A 22,035-nucleotide genomic window follows, 5' to 3' on the forward strand; every position below is an offset into this window, starting at 1 on the left:
GCATAGGTAAAGGCCCGAACAGTTCACTTTCCCTTAACAGGTTCAATGAAGCCAGAGCAAACTGGAGTACATTTACAGAGACATCCAAACTACACCACACAACCATTAGACACCTACACGTTGAAGAAGCTTCCCAACTACTCACGGCGCACATCCTCGACGCCGCCGATAAGTCCATTCCCCACGCCTGTGGTGCCCCGCGCAACCAGCGGAGGCCGTGGTGGAATGATGACTGTAGGCGGGCGCGGGAGGCCCAGAACAAGGCGTGGGGTATCCTTCGTCGGTACCCCACGTCGGGAAACCTACTCTTGTTCAAAAGGGCAAAGGCGATGGGAAAACGTGTGCGCCGTGAGGCAAAACGAGAGAGTTGGCGCACCTTCTTGACATCCATTAATTCATACACGGACACACACAAAGTCTGGACACATATACGCAAGCTGAAAGGACAACAGACACACAGCCTGCCCCTGGTTAGCACAACAGGGGACACACTCGAAGACCAGGCCAACACACTTGAACAACACTTTGAACACGTGTCCAGCTCAGCCCACTACACAAACACTTTCATGAAGCACAAAACGTCTGTGGAGAAGAAATCACTGCGTGATAGCAACAAGTCGCACACTTCTTACAATTCTCTTTTTTCAATTCATGAGCTGAATTCAGCCCTGGCAACATGTAAGCCTTCAGTTCCAGGTGCAGACAAAATCACATACACCATGATACAACACCTACACTCAGACACCCTTGAAACACTTCTAGATCTATACAATAACATATGACTTTCGGGGCACATTCCTGGCTTTTGGATCGGGGGGGCCATAGTAGTGGCTTTCCTGAAGGAAGGGAAGGACCCTTCCTCTCCCGCTAGCTATCGGCCCATTGCCCTTACAAGCTGCCTGTGCAAGCTCCTCGAGAAGATGATAAACAGGAGACTTGTGTACTTTCTTGAGTACAACGGTCTTCTCGAGGGCTGCCAGGCAGGCTTCAGGGCGGGGAGATCTACAAATGACAAACTTGTCGCCCTTGAATCATACATAAAGGACGCTTTCATTCACAAACAGTTTTGCACAACGGTGTTTTTTGACCTTGAGAAGGCATATGACACCGCCTGGCGCTACGGTATCCTCAGTGACCTGAAGTCATTTGGTGTCTCAGGGAACATGATGAACATTCTTGTTAGTTATTTGTCCGAAAGAACTTTTCGTGTGAGAGTTGGTAGCGCACTCTCAAGGGTTCATGTACAAGAAAACGGCGTTCCGCAAGGTGGAGTTTTAAGCTGCACTCTTTTCATAGTTAAAATGAACTCCCTTGGGAAGACATTGCCACGTACAATTTCTTATTCCATGTATGTAGATGACGTCCAGGTATCTTTTAAATCAAGCAATATGTCCATCTGTGAGCGTCAAGTCCAGCTCGCTGTCAAAAAACTTGCCAGCTGGGCAGACAAGAATGGGTTTAAACTTAATCCAGAAAAAAGCACCTGTGTTGTCTTCTCCAAGAAGCGTGGGATCCAGCCGGACCCAGACATTACACTTAATAGCGTTTCGCTTCCTGTGAGGAAGGAACACATATTTTTAGGAGTGGTGTTGGATGAAAAACTTACATTCATCCCTCACATTAAGCAATTGAAACATAAATGTCTAAAGGCTCTCAACATTCTTAAAATCTTGTCACACCAGTCCTATGGAACGGACAAGCAACTCCTCTTACGCATTTTTACAAGCCTAGTGGGGTCCCGATTGGACTATGGCAGCGTCATTTATGGGTCTGCCACAAAAACGGCACTGAAAATGCTCGACCCAGTGCTGCATCTGGGTCTTTGCCTTGCATGTGGTGCTTTTCGCACTAGCCCAGTCGAGAGCCTCTACGCCGAGTGTGATAAATGGTCCCTATATCACCAGAGGATTTACATGGATTTGTTGTATGCCTCGAAAATCATGGCCGTGACTAACCACCCTTTTAATTCCACCATTAATAACACATCCTCAAAACAACTGTTCTTAAATCGTCCATCCATCTCTCTGCCTTTTTCACTTAGGGTAAGAGAGGAAGCCTCTGAGCATGGGGTACCCTTTTTAGACATTCACAAGACACCCATCACTGATTTTATACCACCATGGAATCTGCGCCCTGTGCTCTGTGACCAGTCTTTTACGCATCTTGATAAGAACATGGCAACAAGAATTGCGATTCAGCAGCATTTCATGTATCTGCAGGATAAATACATGGCTGCAAAGTTTTTCAGTGATGCTTCCAAAATGTTCACTGCGGTGTCTTGTGCTGCTCATGGACCCAATTTTGAAGGAGGTAGAACCATGAATGCAAAGACAAATATTTTTTCGGCAGAAGGATATGGCATCTTTCTGGCTGTAAATCACATAGTTGAACATAATATTCCTAAATCCATCATCTATACAGATTCGCTGAGCGTCCTCCGTGCATTAACATCCGGAAAGTCGACGAAAAACCATATAGTTAACCTTGTCTTCAAATAAATTATGCTGGCGTATTCTTCAAACCTTGAGGTGACTGTGTGTTGGGTGACAGGCCACTCTGGCATCGGCGGAAATGAACTGGCGGATGAAATGGCCGCCAATGCTGCACTCCGAAACACAGTAAACATAACAACACTACCTTACACAGACCTCAAGCCACACATAAGACAGCAACTCCGTAAAACTTGGCAAGCAGACTGGAGCGAACAGACAGACAACAAACTACACGTCATAAAACCACACTTGGGACAATACACTACTGACTCACACAACAGGCACATTGAATTACCTTAGCTAGGTTACGGACAGGCCATACGCATGTAACGCACTCGCACCTGCTCACGGGATCTCCAAGACCCCTGTGTAGCAGGTGTGGGGAGGGCCTATCCGTAGTCCACATACTCATACAATGCAAGGCACTTGACACAACACGACACAAACACTTCAGAGAACTCTACAGACAACATATTCCCCTACACCCATCGTTGTTTCTGGGTGACGATGCCATGGTTTCTGTGAAACGCCTTTTTAAGTATTTGTCAGATGTTAAGTTTTTAAACCTCATTTCCTATCATGCATAATCAAATCTGGCCCTATACACCAGCCATCACCATTATCTTTATTGATCTTACTATGTATAGTTTACACGTTTTATACCTACCTGTTGTGGTAATCACTTCTTTTCCTTAAATGACTTCTCTGGCGCTCTTTGCCCTCGTCGGCCTTGCGCCATTAAACACCAACCATCATCATCATCGCCCTAATGATCAGTAGCTGCATGAATTCTTGTCTCATTTCCGCTCTCCTCTCGGTTAAGTGTTTTATAGTGTGAACAACTGGTTAAAAATTTTCTCGATTTTGGCGATAGTGAGATCCGTTTGACTGTAGAACCATGCCAAGCGTCCTGATGTGACTGCTGCCTTGGAGAAGGTACGTGCCCATTTTAGGGTGATTTTTAACTTGGCCACGTGGCCCAACCTGCCATTTGCCAAACAGAGGTAGCGGTGGACACAGAACCACGAGAATATCGAAAAGTAGACTGGAAATTCATGTAATTAGACGCTATATGCTGGGTTTCCTCTTAGTTCGTTTCTGCTATAATCGATGCCTTCCGTTATTTTTGAGGGGCTGGCGTTAATCTTTTGCAACTGTTCTAGTTAGGTGTACCAATGTTGGGGCCAGCATTAGGTCCCGACGAAAAGACGCCGTTGTGACTGAGTGGGTACAGCGTTGTGCTGCTGAGGTCGAGGACGCCGGTTCGATTCCCTGCCGCGGCGGGCGTTTTTCTGATGGCAGCAGAAAACAAAAAAAAACAGTCACTGATTCCTCTGTCGTAGGAATCGGTAAAACACGAAAGTGAAATCTGCAGCGAAAGGAGCATTATTTGCGGGTCGCCGGCTGCCTTGTGGGTGCGCTTGGCGAGCGACGTCCTGCTGGCAGGTCACTTCGGCAAATGTGCGACCACTTCCGTCCTATTTCGTGGCATGTACGGCCGACGGTTGCGTTGCGGCGAGCTCAGATTGTTGAACGCGAGAGGCAGAGTTCGTAGCTTGGACAGTGAACGCGTCCGTGCATTCACGGTCCGAGCTACGATCGAAACGCGATCACGGTCCAAACTATAGTGCCTCGATGCGCATAGAGGCACCCTTGTCCAAACGCGATCAAGGCGCCAACTGTCGGCGCTCGTTAGCGTTTTGATGCACTACTCGCGGCCTCCGCGATCACCACGCGCGCGTTCGAGATCAAATCGAGATAAAAACGCGCGCGGGGGAATCTCGGAGGCCATGCACTACTTTCTCTTCACCTCTCCTAGACGGGGCACCATCCGCGTCAATGAAACTTTTTCTGCCGTTTCTGCCGTGTTCGTTATACCGGCGTCATTTTCTTGACGGATATGACGCCAGTGAAATCTTAGTGTATCCCGGCATAAAACACGTTCGTGTTAAAACGCCTGTGTGCCGAGATTTTGGCGCATGTTAAACCTCCTCGGGTGGTCGTAATTAATCCGGAGTCCTCCACTACAGCCTGGTTCATTAACTGAGTTTTCGCTTCTACACGGAAATTACGGAAATGTTCTAAACTTTTTAACTTCCTGTGCAGAGGCGCTGTGGTGTGATGGCGTCAGCTACGGGAACGGCTGGCAACTGTGCCTGCCGAGCATACTACCGCCGACAAGGTTTAGAACGAACTTCACTGCGCAGGCGTGGCACTTCCTGAAAAATCTTTTTTTTTTCGTCTCCGCCGAAGTATCAAAGTTTCACTTTGCCAACTTCAGTTGCCGCTGCGCCATATTCCAGAATCGGGCGAGCCCCTGCATCTGGCTGCGCCAGTTGTAGCTTCCGGGTGGCAGCGGTGGCGTGTTTCCGCGGACGCTTGATAGCATCGCTGAAAGTGGATGGCTAGCAGACACGGCCAAATAAAACATTATCGGGTTAAAAAGCAGACACCTTGCGTGAAAGATGCAGCAAAAAAAATTTGTTTGTGGTTTAACTCAGTTATGCGTGGGTGTGCGTAGCGAGAGGTACGGTTAATGTTATTGTTTAGCTTGGTTCTCTGTACGGTTACGACGCTTCTCGAGGCGTGCGGCTCATTCTTCCTGCGTCTCCTCGGCTCGCTGCCTCCTCTGGGTTTCATTCCGAAGACGAAGCCTGGCTTCTTTCTTGACTCTACGACTCACTTTCCATATCTGACGACCAATCCCACCGATCCGCCCCTTGTATATACATAGACGATTTATTTATTTATTTATTTATTTATTTATTTGTTTATTTGTTTATTTTTATTTATTTATTTATTTATTTATTTATTTATTTATTTATTTATTTATTTATTTATTTATTTATTTATTTATTTATTTATTTATTTATTTATTTATTTATTTATTTATTTATTTATTTGACGCCGCGAGAGGGGCTGCCAGCTGCAGCGGCTAGGGAATCGCTAGGTTCACGTTCCTTAGGAACGGCTGCCAGCTAGGGAACCGCGCAGCTCACGGGACGGCCACCGGCCACAGCGAAACGGCGAGAATACGGCCATTGTAATACGGCCACAGTAATCTCAGACGATCTGCGGCAGCCACACGACGTTAAATGCCAGGCGAAGCCGCTACGACGTAATATGCAGATGCTTCGTTCATGACCGCATAGTACACACGAATATGCAATGGTGTGCATATTTTGGGTTAATGGCAACGTTACGCCCAGCCTGAAAAAAAGTTTCGAGAAGCTGCAGTTAGAAGAGATACGTCGGCTTTCTGTCAGAGCGCTCGTTGACTTCCTGACCGTGGCAGGGGGAACGCCGACCTTTAAACTCGCAGGAAGCCTTTACCCCGCGTGAAACCTTCCTTGCGAAATGATGGAATCACGCAGTAGCTTTGACAGCTGACACTGATCGTTGGGGTTTTCTCCGACTTGCTGATGGGGGGCTCACTCTGATGAGGAGCGACCACGCGCCGCCGATACGCAGTGCGCCCCCCGTTCGTCGTTACTGCGGGTTCTCGCCGTTCCGTCTCCGGCTCGCGGACAGGCCTTCGTGTGCTGCTAACAGCCGCAAAAGGCGCAAGCGGCTGCTCAGCCAGCGCGGCTTCAAGAAGTACTTGCCGCTGGGACAATTGAGTCATGATTACTTTTTCGAGTTGCATTGCGAAGAGACGAAAACGACATAGAGGAAGGACAGACGCCGTTCTCGTTGCCATCATCTCCTTTGGCCGCCCAAGGAGGCCCTATCCCCCGGAGCGAGACTCCGCGACTGGATCGAGCAGCGGCACTTCACCTACCTTCAGCTCTGCTTTTACTTATTGCCGGATGCATAAAAGAGGCGGCTGCTGGACGCCTCGACGGCTGGACCCTAACGCAGGGACCTGTCATCAGCAATGAAATCATCTGTGGCGGGGCTCAGTGAACAAAGGCCGAAACCTCAAGAACGCAGGAAAGCGCAGCAAAACATGCCGAGACAGTTCGCGGCGCTGAGTTAGCAACACGCCCCAACTGTTTGCCTGTTGTCAGTGGGAAGTTCAATAGAAGCTGTTTGACGCCGAGAAATGGCGCCAAGGTTATCTACTCGAGGTACGTAGTATATTTTTACCATTTTCGTGTAACTTTCAGATACTGTGATGGTTGGAGCAACAGCTTGTCCTCGAGTAAGCGTTGAGAGCTCAAAGTGAGAGAAGCGCCATTCCCTTGTTTAGGACTCGCCACCAGGAGGCCGAGTGGAGCGAACGCAACTCACAAGGGATCTGCATTTTTTTGCATTTGCACGGCGTGAATGTGGAATCTACCAGCAAGCATCCACTGAATAGTGTGTCCTGAAGGTGAATGCTACCCATGGACACATGTTTCGTGAAGATTGAGCCTTGTGCTGAACATTTGCGAGGGTCTTTCACCCCGGGCGAGCCGGAGCTCGCTACGCCTATTTGGAACATCGGCTCCGCACGAGGAGGGTGGCGGCCACCAAGGCTGCCGCTCGCCTTTTCGAGTGTCGTCGACGACAGCAGCGTTCTTTGGAACTCATCCCCCGGGAACCGGAAGGCCAGTGGTGGGTGGTCGTAGAAGTAGAGGGTGAGCCATTCTCACCCAAAGAGCTTAGAAGTGAGGCGCGCTGGCTGACGAGCCACCGACAACGAAGCGCTCGAGCTCTACTCCAGTTGAGCCCAAAGCAAGGGACAGGCAAAGGACAAGAGGGTCCCGAACCCGAATCCTCAAGCGGGGATTCGCCTTCTCGACAGCGACAACGCAAGCCCCCTTACCTTGCGCGGCAGTTACCGCGTGAAGACATCAAGATCGTGCTTCGCCCGAGGGAAGGCCTAGACGTTACCAAGATCAGCCAAGCGATGCTCCACGATGGAATACTGCGCGCCACGAAATTAACACCGGAAGGGTCGGAGGAAGACACGCTTCGAATCAATGCGCTAAAAAACATCATCGTCGCAAGCACCCCAAGCATGGAGAGGGCTGTGAAATACAACGCAATCAAGGCAATCTCGATCGGCGAGCACCTTCTCCAAGTTATGGCATACGCCACACCGTATGAATACATCTCCAAGGGCGTAATCCACAATATACCGGCGAGCGACAGTGACGACGAAATCACTCGAAGCTTGGTGAATAAACTAAACCCGAAGAGTCTTCAGGCGAGAAGAATGGGCCGAACAAATTCGGCAATCATCGTGTTTGAGGGAGAGGTGGTGCCGTACTACGTCTAGTATAGAGGCGCGGAATATCGGTGTTATCTGCATAAAAAGAAGCACGAGGTATGCGAGGCGTGCGGAAGACTCGGGCACAGGACTGACATGTACCCCACTCCGGAAAACAAGGTCTGCACGGACTGTGGAGCCAAGAACCCGCAAGAAAAGCACGTGTGACCCTAAGTGCGCGCTTTTCGGCAGAGACCGCCGAACTTGCGACAAAAAGTGTCGCCAACGCTACCAAGTGCCGTTCCTACTTAAAAAGTGAGAGTGGGAGACACTATTGGAAGAGAAAGTAGACCCGCACAACCAGTCCAGTGCCTGTGACAGCGTTTCGGGAATTCTCAGACACGGTGTCAGGAAGGCAATTACAGAAGACCTTGGAAGAGACCGGTCCGGCTCTTTCCCACGTCTACCCTCCCGGACAACGCAAGTAGCAATGGAGGCCACGGGAACACGAAGAAGAAAAGCAGCGCAGGCGGCACCCCCAACAACGTGGCTCCTGATCGGCGCAGCTCGAGGTCGACGTCCCGACAGCGGGGCGATGACGACCGGACCCGGCAGAGGAGCGATTCGAGATCAAGGACGAGGTCAAGGTGGAAATCCAAGACTAGGCTCGGGACCAGCGAGGCGCAGCAGGAGGGATGTCGACAAAAGAGGAGCCCCAACAAAATAAGGTGAGCTGGGCTGGTGTCATCTCTCACGGCTCCACACAGCACACACACATCAATAATCAAAGCCAATCAGATAACCAGTCGGACATCACTAAAATTCGACAAATGTAAGAGATAGTAATGGCAGAAAACAGGGCACTCAAGGCAGAGACACTCAGCCTTAAACCAGCCAACAAGAACCATCCAGCAACTGAGTCTTTCGAGGAGGGAACAAAGATGGAAGTTACAACGCAACCTGATAGCCACACGCCGATAAATATGACAGAAGGGGACCCAGGTACGGAATCTCCCCCTCCGAAGAGAATGGCCCCAACCCTTACCAAGCAAACAGAAGCAACAGACAACATTACCCTTCAAGGAAAGACTGTTGACGAGGAAGTGTTAAACACTAGGCTACGACAGTTTGAAGAAAAGATTGAGGACATGCTTACAAAGTTTGGGGGAAGCATAAAAGCGAGACTTTTTGCACTAGAAAATACTCGATTCAGTGAAGGAGGCAGCGGAAAAATAGGTCCCATCAAAACGATCAAGCGCTACGCCAGGCCACCCGTGACAGAAAGTACCAGGATCAACCTTGAAGCCGCTGAACCCATAACTTATGTTCAATAATCGCTACAACCGATACGTTATATGGCAATGGAATTGTAGGGGCTTCCGGAGGAAGAGAGAAAATCTAGATCAGTTTATACTTAATAACCGCATAGAGGAAAGACCCGATGTAATCTGCTAGCAAGAAACGGGAAGCCTAGCCAAACTACCGAATTATGAAACCTTCGGTCCGAAAATGAGCACTGCTCTAGCGATAGCGGTAAGAATCCGGTGGTTGCCACCGTCATCAAGCGCAATCTACCAGTAATACAACACGACGAAGGCATAGAAGCAATCGACCATGTCCCCACCGAAATAATTTCAACCAAAAAAGAGGGAAAGGAAGTATTTGTATACTCAACGTGTACATCAGCCCCCATAGTAACCACGTTTGCAAAGCTATTCCGCAAGATGGTAGACATAACTAAGGGAAATGCCCTTATCATAACGAGGGACTTTAATGCATACCACTCCGCCTGGGGCTACAAACAGGAGACGACCGAGGCAAGGAACCTATGGCAAGACGCCCAAATAGCTGGCCTTTCTCTAGCCACCGACCCAACGTACCCCACCAGACTAGGCAACAGTGTCAGCATGGACACGACGCCGGTCTTGACCTTCACAAAATACATGGTTGACGACCCTGAGCGGATCAACCTGCCGCAAAACTTGGGCAGTGACCACTTCATAGTGGCCACACGGCTCACAGCGGTCCCAACCCATCACAAAGGAGAAAACCTAATCAATATTACAAACTGGGATGAATTAAAAAGAATCAGGGCAGCCCAACGGGAGATATCGGAAGAGACAGGAAGCATAGCAGACATTGAGGAATTTATCGTGCAGTTACAAACACATGCAAGAAAAGCGACGAAAACGATACCCGAAGTAGCCGAGCTCGAGCAAGCCGACACCAAACTCTTGCACATGTGCGAGGCGAAACAAAGCCTTCCGAGGCGGTTAAGCGAACAAAAGCCAAACCACAACCTACGAAGGCGAATCGCGTATTTAAACAGGGAAGTAGAAGAGTATGCAAACGAACTGACTCGCCAGAATTGGTAGAGCACGTGCAATAAAATGGGCTTGCAAATGGGAATTGGGAAAACCTGGAATATACTTCGCTACCTGATAGATTCCCAGGAATGCAAGACCACCCAGAGACACAACCTTAGCAAGATCATACATGATTATCCAAGATTGGACGAGGACCTCATAGAAGAAATCAAAAACAGATACATTGGATCAAACCCGAAGGAGAACCTCAAACCGTACGAGGGAACTCCAAACCCCGAACTCGACCCCCCATTACAAAAGCGGAAGCCATGAAGACCCTTCGGACAAAATCTGCACCGGGCCAGGATGGGATTACGAACAAAAATATAAGAAATCTCGACGACGATTCCGTAGAAGCACTATCACAGTATATGAATCAAAGATGGCAAATGGGAAGCATCCCGAAGCAATGGAAAACGGCCAACATCATCATGATTCCCAAGCCAGGAAAGAAGTTAGGGCTAGAGAACCTAAAACCCATTTCCCTGACTTCGTGCATGGGAAAGCTTATGGAGCACGTTGTACTCGGAAGACATAATAAATACATGGAAGACAAGGATTTATACCCCCACACTATGGTCGGCTTTAGACAAAAGTTACCAACTCAAGACGTCCTATTACAGCTCTAACATCAGATCGTAGACGGAAATTGCACATCATCGAGATACACAAAAGACATCCTAGGCCTAGACCTAACGAAGGCATTCGATAACGTGCGCCCCAGCGCCATCCTGGAAACCTCGAGATTCTAGGAATTGGGTCTAGGACGTAGAACTACGTGAAGGATTTCCTCTCTGACCGAACCGCAAAAATAAAAATCGGCAGCATTGAATCGGACGAACTGGAACTGGGAGCAAGGGGCACACCGCAGGGGTCTGTACTCTCCCCCTTCTTGTTCAACATAGCCATGATCGGACTACCTGCGGAATTGAAGAAAATAGAAGGTCTACACCATAGCATCCACGCAGATGACCTCACGCTCTGGGTAACCGGCGCCAGTGATGGCGCAATACAAGACACCTTACAGGAAGCAATTAATACTATAGAGACGTACGTCGAACCAAGGGGTCTCGTATGTTAACCAGAAAAATCGGAAGTACTACTACATCAGGCAAACAGGGGGAGAAGAAAAGGCTCCTATAAATCTCCGATCGAACTACAAGCAAAAGGTAGGATCACACCAATAGTGCTGATCATCAGTCTTGGGACTGCGAATTCAAGCGAATGGTCAAAACACCGAATCCATCCGTATACTAGAAAAAATCGTACTCCAAACGACCACATTGATTTCCAGAGTCGCCAAGAGACACCAAGAAATCAAAGAAGCCAATCTAATCAGACTGATTCAAGCCTTCGTCCTCAGTAGGGTGATCTACGTAGCACCATTCCTCTCACTCACGGCAAACGAAAGAACAAAGATCAACAATATGATTCGAAAAGTATACAAGCAAGGCTTAGGAATACCCACAACCCCGACCAACAAATTATATGCGTTAGGGCTGCACGATTCGCTCGATGTGCTAATCGAAGCCCAATAAATCTCCCAGTTGGAGCTGCTCACGGAAAGTCAGACTGAAGACATGTGCTGCGATTCCTAAGCATTGGTTATGATTCCCATCATGGAAATTAAGTAGACATTCCCCCCGAAGCACGAGCCCATTTGCACATTCCTCCTTTACCCAGGAACATGCACCCAGTGCATAACCAAGAGCGCAGGCAAGAAAGAGCCAAATCTATCCACAAGCGCTTTGCAAAAATCAGGGAGGTGATATAGCTCGACGCTGCAGAATACTCGGACCCCAATGCTATGGCAATAACGGCGGTTGACCAGCACTGCCACTTGATAACCTCAGGCTCAGTCCGCGCAAGCACACCTGAGACTGGGGAAGAAGCTGCCATTGCCATGCCGCTAGCATCAACCCAAGCAAGCTATATATTCAGTGACTTCAAGACGGCAATCAGAAACTTCTCGAGAGGACACATATCCACTGAAGCGCTGAAAATTATGAATGGATATAGCGGAGAAAGGCTTAGACGAGTACAAGTAATATGGGCACCAGCTCACACAGCCCTACCCGGCAACGAGGACGCTCACAACGTAGCTCGAGGACTAACCGGCCGAGCTAGCGCAAGAAGCACCACGGAGCAGCCCTCGCGCAGAACCGGCAGTGAACGCATGGTCACTTAATGAGAAATTATCGATCATTACCAATTGGGGAGGCTATAATACCCAGATGCACACAAAACATTAGATAAAAAACAATCAGTTCAGTGGCGACTGCTACAGACGGGGACGTACCCTAACCCCGTAATGTACAATCACTATTATCCAGAACTGCACAGCGACATATGTAAAAACTGCACAGGAGGAGCTGACCTGAAACACATGCTACGGGTCTGCCCTGCCCTCACCACCACAGATAAAACAAGAAGAATGATAACTACGCCGGAGCAGTGGGAGACGATACTGCTCAGCTCAGACGCCGAGTCTCAGTCTTGGGCTGCCCGGATGGCCGAGGACGCCGCCACGGAGCAGGGCTCCTGGCCGATGGCTGAAGAGGGCGGGAAGAGACTTCCAGACCCCATTCTGGGCAAACAATAAAGTTATTCCTCCTCCTCCTGTTCATGCGTCGATATGGGGAGAGCTTTGCAGAACCAGAGGCACAATGTTGAACGTTTGCAGGGAAGTTGGTAACTGCAATAGTAGGGGTATACAGAAGTAAGCATATTTTTGTCCTCCCTCTGCCCCTTCCCCGAACAACAAAGCTTGTGTCAAATTGCAGCTGCCGTTTTCAGCCTGAAAAATAGTGTAGTTCTAAATGCGGGAGTCTTGCGTGGTGTCACGGTGTAAGTGAAACGGGCCGTCGAGCCAATCGTTGAGCGGCGTGGCTTCTGAAAGCTTTCTCTAGGCCCTTCGACAACATCGAAAGCGCATGCAAGGCATTCGCCAGTCACTGAAGCTGACATAAAGACAGTCACACATCAACAGCACGGATGATGATGGCAGTGTGGAAGATCATTGAGATGAGGTAGTTAGCACGTTTTCTGCAAAGGCACATTATTCGCCGACCTGATCCCTAAGAGCGCCAATTTTAGCAACGTCGGAGTTTAATATAAAATTGTAAATAAAGACTCCTTTGGCTATGACGCGGCTCGTTCGGAAGGCCCGTCCAGAGAAGAACGATTAACATCAGCGCCTTAAAGAACTGCATTGCACTGCACATCCATTGGCCGAGATCTCGAAGTATCTAACCTGTAAATTTTCCTTTCGCGCAAACCAGCCGAGGCTTTTGTCATGAGAGCGATTGCGAAAATCTGCAACAGGCAAGTAGCGACGAAATAAATGACAAGGTTCTTAACGTTGTACAGCGCTGTCTGGTCCTTAAGTCACCTTAAACCCAACTCCTTAAGAGTAAAAGGCTGAGAGCTTAGTTTAATGCACTGCTTATGCCGAAAGGGATGGTTTTTAATCCACTTTACCTTCACAACATGGTTCACAGTTCACAGGGATGTTCCAATTTTTAGCCTCGGCCACACTCAGCCTAAGCCCATTTGCAGCGTGCAGGGCTCGTACTTCCAGTACCACTCTGCTGCTCAGAATGCCGCATAACACGCTGCCAACTTGATCCGGCGAATCCAGATACTTAGATGAGTAAGCAAGGCAGGCAAACGTTTCGGCTCCAGTCTTTCGTTGCACCCCCTACTAAGTGTTCAAAGTTGCTACTACGGATTAGCTGATGCTCTAAATGCAAAGCTGTATAGGCTTAGCCGCATAATTCTCATTGCAGGTAGATTCCGCTGCCAGAAAGTGGATATTTTATTGTAAGTAAGACTGCCAGTATGGAACCCGGCTGCTGCAGCGGCGCTTCGCAAATAACCCTCCAACTAGCCTATCCATTAGCCTTCATAAAGGATGGGCCCTGAAGGTAACTACACGCTGAACCAACGATAACAACACGAAGCCCTTCAGATATGCTTGACGTAACTAGTCATGTAAGAAGACATGTGTGCATAGATGTGAAGCGAGGAACAACACAGGATGAACGCATGCACGATAGCGTTCCTTGTCATTGATTCCGCTTGTGTATTTCGGGTGGTAAGAAACCAACATCTCTAGGATTTGTGCTACCCCTGGACGTGGGAAGGGGGGAATGGAGGGCGAAGTATGCAGAAAACCAAAGAAAAATAGGGAAGGGAAAAGACAACATGCACTGAGGTGCAGGAAGTTTAAGCTTCTAGCGACCCAACAGAACCTTCAGAAGGGACAGGATCAGAGCCCTAAGCCTGATTCACATTCCTCCTAGTCTGCTTTTCCGCTCTTCCTCCACAATTTTACCCGCGTCTGAAGCTGTGGTACTTCCCGTAACACGTGGGGTTTTCATATCGTGAGGGTGCACAAAGAGGTTCACTACACCCGCTAGTTTGGTATGGTTTGTTAAAACGAACGTTGTTTTTTCAACTGCAGCAATAAGCCAAGCAACCTAGAAGAAGACATTCAGAGAGAATCTTATGAACGCCTTACTATTTTAACACAGAAAAAAAAACTCAGGAAAGTATAAAAGCCTCACATGACCAGTTACGTCAAGGCTTTTACTCGAAGTACAAGAGCCTTTGCTATGAAAAGGAATGCATTTCGAATCTCTCCTCATGCAAGCTTAGGTAGAAGCTTGGATACGTTATGTTTGTATTTCATTTTGGCTAACGCATCTAATAAAATTTCTTCCTGCCTAGTCAAATTCCGTACTCACTCCGGGCTGCCTTGTGGACATTGTAATGGGCATTCGTGGCAGCCTCACGCGTGCACTGATGCAGATGTGATCGTGCCAGCATTGAGATGGAAACCAAGGTGCGTGTGTGTGTGTGCGTGCGGGCGCTCCTTTGAAGCCAATCGAACTTGACACTGCACGCTGCTTGATAGCACTGGTGAATGGGGGTGAAGCCGGTGAAGAAGCATGCAAGCGCAGGCAACGACAGCAAAAGGTGGTGGAAGTGCTCACATTGCAACTAACTTCCTCATACACGGTTCCTAGTGCCTGAAGGAGAGAAAGGGAGAAAGGGGGGAAGACAGGGTTAAGCGTCTCTTCCTGCACACAAAAAATAGAGAGGAGAAACAAAGCCCGGTCAGCATCAACCGCGCCTCACTCGGCAAAACACCGGAACCTGCGAATCCGCGGGGCCAAAACTTCTCATGGGCTGCGCAAAGCTGTAATCGAAACTCTTATAGGCGGTATTCACTGCAAAGTTTAGTGGGCGATTTCTTCGCTTGGCAACACTGAAAACTGCCACGTCCGTGGCCACTGTGCCAGCGCATGCGCTGAAAAACATCGCAGCAAAACAAAACACCAGTATCCAGCGTCTGCTGCGTTTCAACCCGATTATCTGTAGTGGAGTCAACAGATATACAGTGTGTTGCGACGGTAATTGGAACACTTTAAAAATTTTTCCTGAGCAAACCGCCACTGTGTTCGCGCTCAAACTTCACACGAAGGTCGCGTTTTGTGGTCTATTTTGTTTGAAACCGGGAACAACGACGGTACTTGCATGTTTATCCTGAAAATAAATAAAAACCATTTTCGCATATGGGAAAATTGCGGCGATTTGGACGTGCGAGCCCGAAAACCGGGTTTGCTGACCGTCTGCTAGCTCATTTCTAGGTACATTTTCTGATCGTCTGCTGCACCATTTGGCTCCGTACGTGAATCCCAAACGTGCGTTTAACTCTGCAGGTGGTTCCGTGGTTCCAACCTCAACTTGCGCTGGCTCGCACGTTCAAATCAGCCGCCATTTTCCCATAGGCGAAAATCGTTTTATTTATTTTAGGAATACACATGTAAGTACCATCGTTGTTCCCGGTATCAAACAAAATAGACCACAAAATGCGCGACCTTCGTGGCAAGTTTGAGCGCGAACAGAGCAGCGGTTCGCTCAGGAAAAATTTTTAAAGTGTTCCAATTATCGTCGCAACACCCTGTATTATTAATCGCACTCACATTATGTGGTGGCGCTCTACCTGCCCCCGAGCACGTCGCATCGCCGGAGGATGAAACCGCGGCTGCGAACGGCGCGCAGGAGTCCGACGCTGCAGTTGGCTGCCGCCGCGGATGTCGACGGAAGTGCACCCGCAGGGTATCCATGACTTTGTGTCTGCTAAGTGCCCTCTAATACGTGGTTGAGTACAAAAACCGAATAATTTCTTTGGAGAAATGTTTCACGCGTATGCCGATTTAGCGCTGGCTTTCTCGTGCGCTACATGTTTCACACTCAGCAAAACAACTCACCTCTGACATTATTACAGCGCTGCGGCTGGCAATCAGCTTATCTGCGGCGGTGACTTCATTCGCGTCTGGCGATGGGTACAGCCTCCCAAATTTTTAATAATAGCCAGTTTTAGTTGACCCTTTTTTCCTGTCCTCTCCGCTCCGATAGCACGCGGGAGCGCCATTGCGCATGCGTGGCGCGCTTGGCCGCGAGCGGGAGCGACGACCCATTGGCATGTCACGCCTTATCACGGTGTTCACCGGCAAAATAGGCGAGGGTACGCGCACGCGCATAGCACTATCTCTTGTGGGAGTGTCGTCTGCTCCGCTCTTCTTCTCAGGGCACCACATCCCCTGTTTTTCTTACCCTGCATGGCCGTTTCGCTAACGCCAAAGGTAGCTAAGCAGCGTGGGGCACAGTCATTCAGATGCAGTGGCAGGGGGTGTACCACTCTCAACAAAACAGCGTAGCAGACGACACTCGTATACAGCAGCTAGCCCTATGCGCGTGCGCGTACTCTCGTTTATTTCGCTGCTGAACACCGTGATAAGGCGCTGACATGCCGAAAGGTCGTCGCTGCCGCTATATTATCAAAAATTTGGGAGGCTGTACATCGTACTGTGCTGCACTCAACGGTACTTGGCGCTGGGGTATTACTTTGCGTTCAATGGGCCACAGTTTGAAAATGATGCAGTTCCTGCTGTCAAACGGACCACCGCGCTCGTGTTGCAATGTTTGTGCCACGACCAACACGCACTCGCTCGTAGGTGTGCGTAGATGCTAAGGTTTAATTGCAGATAAGCTTGTCACACTTATGAGCGGAACCATGACTTTTCGCGCAACCAACGCGAGTACAACTCGCGGTAGAACTGCCTATCGCGGTTGTACCGCGATATCGCGGTACAACTGCCTATATCGCAGTACAACTGCCTATCGAATCACTCGCACGCGCCTTACACGAAAACGCAAGCTCACGTCGCGACCCACAGCCTTGCCTGGCCGCCATAAAGGCATGGAGGAGAAGAGGGGTACCTGATCGACGGGCCGTGCGCACAACGTCGCCTTAGCAACAGACGCTTGGCCACGGATATTGCGGCGCACTCACATGGTTGCCTGCATGCATTCCACGCCAATGAATACCTCCGATTGTCTGCGTGTACCCACAAACACCTCAACAAAAGTCTCATGGCCAGCGACCACGAGTAAGTGGCGGGAGAACGTCCCCATTGACAGCGAAGGGCGGTATGCGCTGGTCAGACGTCCTCATTGGCTGAGAACGGGGACTGGCGGGCCCGTTGGGTATGCGACCGGGCGACGTTACCCTTGAAGTTACGCTTTCTGGCCAAACGTCGTCAACCGGTACCCCCAGCGCTTGACGTACGAGTTTGACGTTGCTTGTCACGTTGTTAAGCCCAGCGTTCAGGTCACCTAACCTTAAGTTTCAAGTTTATTTAGCACCACACACTTACAGAGGAAGCAGTGACGCAAGGGTGCAGGCAAAAAAAGTATGAGTATATGAGTATAAATAAAAGGCTGAGTACATGCCCCTAAGGCGACTAGCCAGTGACGCTGCCCACAAGTCCCCTGAACGCCGGGTACCGTGGCGGTTCCCCGGAATACGCGGGTACGCTTGCATTTCGACGCCGACAGAAAGGCAGCGGACAGGATCGAATGTGCGCCCTTTGGCGACGTCCAAGTGCTCATCCCGCGAACAACTGCATGATGCACATTCACCAGTGACGACGACAGCCACAACCACGAGAGTCGCACACCCACTGGCAACGACGTCAACGCACATACATAGGACCACCCGCAATGCGCTTTCACAACACAATGGCACGCGATGCTCCCGCGTAGTGAGAGAAAGCTTAGGGATGGTTCATTCTTCGCAAGACCATTTTAGGCAACTCTGGTCACATGTGTCATTTTATGTAAGGGTAATTTGGTGGCACAAAGTAGTCGAATCTGAATGTTTCGAACGCCATTGACACGCTCGAAGTAGACCCATGAGATTACGCGCGTTGAAGTAGTATTACTTCTATGACATTTTTATTGCTTTTTTTTGTTTTGTTCAAGTTAGGCGAACGTAAGTTAAAAACATTAACTTTAAAGTCTGCGGTGTGAAGTACATCGTATGCTTAGTTACAAGCATTTATTGAGGATAAAACTGATATGAAAAGTACGTTGCCCTATAGTCCATTTGGTAGTGCCGACCGCAACGACAGAATTTAGTAGACTGCGAGCGCGTCTGACTCGTAAAATGTACGCGCACAAATAATAATGTGGCTGCAACAGATTAGGCAAAAATGGTAACTGGGATAGCGTCAAAGCACACTACATACAGACCAGTGTTGAAATAGCAAATTGCGGTAGTTCGTCAGGCCTCCGCAATTGGCGGCCGGTGTTCTTCTGTAGGGCTTGACAAAGAAATCACGGGTCTATATATACTCCTGCCCGATGCCAACTAACCGATTTATGTAAATCGAACGATTCCGTATACACACAACCCGGTGTTTAATTAACAGCCTTCAGCGGCCTTATAACTAACAATTAAAACCGTTCCACTCAATGTGAAAGCTGTCGCAAGTGCGGAGCAGTGATTCGCCATAATGGACTGACTCGCTGAGGCGCCGTTATCCGTTCACTCTTAGCACCCATCACTCTCTTTGGCGCCCGATCTCATTCCTGTCCTGATGAATTCAACGGAGGTTTGTCCAACGCATTTAAAATTTCCCGCCTTCGCAGTGCTCGCTCACCCCCTGCCGGAAACTGCGCCAGCGGGAGTCCTGTTCTTATTGTGCTTGCTTTTCCTCCCGCACGTGCCGGCATTTAACTGCCACTTTTTTTCGCTTACTATCGTAAAAACCAACCGAACTAGTGTTCCTAAATAAATGTACGCGACGCTGCCGGTTAATTACGTATATTTTGCCTCAAATGTACCTACAGTTTTCTTTGCTCTAAACAACGAGGAGATGTATGACAGGCGCCAGCGGTTCACAAGTTTCGAACGCTTATGACTAAATAAACCGCTTGGCTTTCGAAGCCTCTGTGGGACGCTGCGACAACAGCCACTACGACGGAACGCCGTAGGGCTCTTGTTGGGTCGAGCGAGCGAACCACGACGACAAGGCGAGCCCCTAAATTGCTCTGCACTTAAAAAATGGAATACACTTAAAAGGGACTCCGATTATTAGCACCTGAAGCACGTTACTTCTGCATTTTAAGTGCGGATCACTTAATGGCGCCGGCTTGACCTTGTAGTTCGTCCGGGGTCGCGGTGTCTAGCCACCGCAGTGGCGCGGAATCATACACCCAAACAGAGGCTTCGAAAAGATCACCGTTTTCCCTTGTCGGGATCGAACCTATTTCCTTTCTTTTCATCTCCGTGTTCAAATTATCTCAATACCCTTATGCAAGCGGTTTAAAAACATTCTGGGCGTGCCTGCTGCATGTCGCTTCAGGTTTAAGGGCAACGACCTGCATTACTCCTAACCAACTGTAGTTACGGAGCTGTAGTTACGGCGTGCTTCATAGCGTATGTGTAGCTTCGGCGCGCTACACCACAAACCCAATCAAGTCAAAGCTTGTGCGTAATACCCCTGTCACACGGGCACTTTCAATCGCTAATGAGTCGATTCGGGTTGAGCTCAATCAGGATCAATCGGGCTCTGCTACACGGCAGCTTCAATCGCGATCGACCCGCTCCCGCTCAAACTCAATCCTCGTTTCTCGAGCGCGATTAAAGTTTCCAAGCGCGATCGGTCGAGAGCGGTGATACTTTCGTCCCCACTGAGTAATGGCACCGAAGGTGACAACTTCAACTAAGTCCACAAACTGTGTCAAATAAATTTACCCAAATAAGTGTGCAGCATGGTTTATACAGTTCCGTACAACTACGACCGCGCAAAGTAACCAGACGCCGGCCGCGAAGTACATTTTTAGCGCCATCTGGCGAACGTGAGTGCAACCGGTGAAACTTCCCTATGCCCTCCGACATCACCCCGCGTGCGTTTTGCTCCGAGCCTCCGGCCGTCCCAATCGGCCGGAGAGAGCGTAAGTTGAAAAGGGTGCGTGGCCGCGTCTTCCGCCGCACCGCGGCGCTCGCTACCTCGCTACCTAATAAGCTTTAGTGCCTGCCCTAAGCAGCGCTAGTATTAAACCAGGAGTGTAAAACATGGTTATATTAGTCCTTTTTGGTAAGATGACATGTCATCACCCCGCTTCAAAGGGGAAACCAATAGGAATCATCATCATCATCATCATCACCTATCAACTATTCCGATATTCCGTTTTCGCAGCTTGCAGTAAAAATTGAGTCGAGCAACCAGCTTTAAAATGACAGGTACAAGACAATAACCAACATATTTATTATGGTTAATTTAATAATATGAGGAGCCAAGTAGAAAGTTTAAGCAGCAATCATACGAGTGAAGCGCAGTCGGTTTCTGGCACTCTCTGCTGCGGTTTCGCGTCCCTATTTTGATTTTTTTAAGATTTGTCGATGTGTATTTACACGCGGTGCCCCTGAAAAACCCCTCACGTCCTCACCCAACATTATTTTACAAGAGTGGCGACTTGCATAAGCATCTGTCGCATAAATGCAATATTAAGATTGTTTCTGATTGGTATGCATGTCACGATAGATTTGTTGCCGCGGCTTTTTAAGGCAGTCTTAGAAAATCGTAAGCATGCAAGTCCGACAAAAATCAACGGTGATACATTCAGACACCACCGTCCATTGCAATCCAGTGTATTTGCGAGGTTTTAGTAAACGCTTTGTGCACCAATATAGCGCATTTGCGCGGCAGTTAAGAAAAGCTAATCGTGGTCTGTAAAAACTACACGATACATCGTAGCATATAAAGCTGCATAATTAAAGCGAGATTTTTTTTTTTTTATTGCGGAAGTTTGCTAATCAGCTCATTCAACAGCCCCTCCCCACGGTGATCTTTAGTAAAAGGCGAAAGATCAATCCGCGCTAATCTGAGGAGATGCTTGAGCGTGTTTTTACAGCAGAGCACCTGGTGTGGAGTTGCCCTGCTCTGCGAAGCCTACGCGCTGTGCACATCGCCACCTGCGGCCCGCGCCCCGGACGTCCACCAGACTTCATGGCGTGGATACAAGGACCACATCATGGCCCCCTGCTCCGATTCCTTCGGGAATCCGGCGTTATTTTTTGTCTGTGTTTACAATTGAGAACGCTTTTTGCTAATATACGTGTGCGCGCAGATGGCTGAGCTACATTAGCGGTTCCATATAAATTCAACAATTAAATGTGCTAACTGCGCTATTTTTTATTTTGTAGGATCACTTTGAAACTTTGATATGTTTTATTTTTGTTGTCTTTTCTGTTTTCAAGCTCCATTCAATTAGTTAGCTCCATTTACGCTATTTTGAATATATTAGACACCTTATAATGCGAATTATGCACTTCGATCTATGCAATGGCAGGGGTTTACACGGTTGGTCGTTCTCACGATATTTTTGTACGTAGTTCTTTTCAGTGATTTTTTTTTTAATTTTTGTCTTCCTTTTTTGGAGGAGGAGTATGAATGCGCATTTTCTTTATTTTGTAATCCATCTTTTATAATTTATTATTTTCTGCTCTCGGTTTTTAAAGATTCCGTATGACCAATCGTCTCCGTTCACACTATTATAACGATTATTTACACATGTTAACTCCGCCAATTGTACATTTTTTGCGCAAAGGCAGGGAGTTACACTTTGGCGAGTTTCATGGTTTTTTTTATTCTTCCTTATTCCGTCGTTAATTTTTGTCAGA

General features: G+C 48.6%; 1 protein-coding gene and 1 pseudogene across 7 annotated transcripts in view; both read right to left on the reverse strand.

Annotated features, from left to right (window-relative positions):
- LOC144156332 (uncharacterized protein ZK1073.1) overlaps nucleotides 1-22,035 on the reverse strand; it is a 282,683-nt gene that overhangs the window by 198,362 nt on the left and 62,286 nt on the right. For 3 of the 7 annotated variants that reach the window (XM_077688317.1, XM_077688320.1, XM_077688316.1), the window contains exon 2: nucleotides 14,993-15,028. The exons of the other annotated variants lie outside the window; for them this stretch is intronic. In XM_077688317.1, coding sequence (XP_077544443.1) covers nucleotides 14,993-15,028 — 36 coding nt within the window. The remainder of the gene's footprint in view (nucleotides 1-14,992; nucleotides 15,029-22,035) is intronic. 7 annotated transcript variants of the gene reach the window in all.
- Nucleotides 21,122-21,256, reverse strand: LOC144156401 (U5 spliceosomal RNA; annotated as a pseudogene).

The sequence above is a fragment of the Haemaphysalis longicornis genome, unplaced genomic scaffold (assembly GCF_048455015.1).
Source record: "Haemaphysalis longicornis isolate Haplotype H1 unplaced genomic scaffold, Haemaphysalis longicornis Haplotype H1 scaffold_1, whole genome shotgun sequence".
Lineage (NCBI taxonomy): Eukaryota > Metazoa > Arthropoda > Arachnida > Ixodida > Ixodidae > Haemaphysalis > Haemaphysalis longicornis.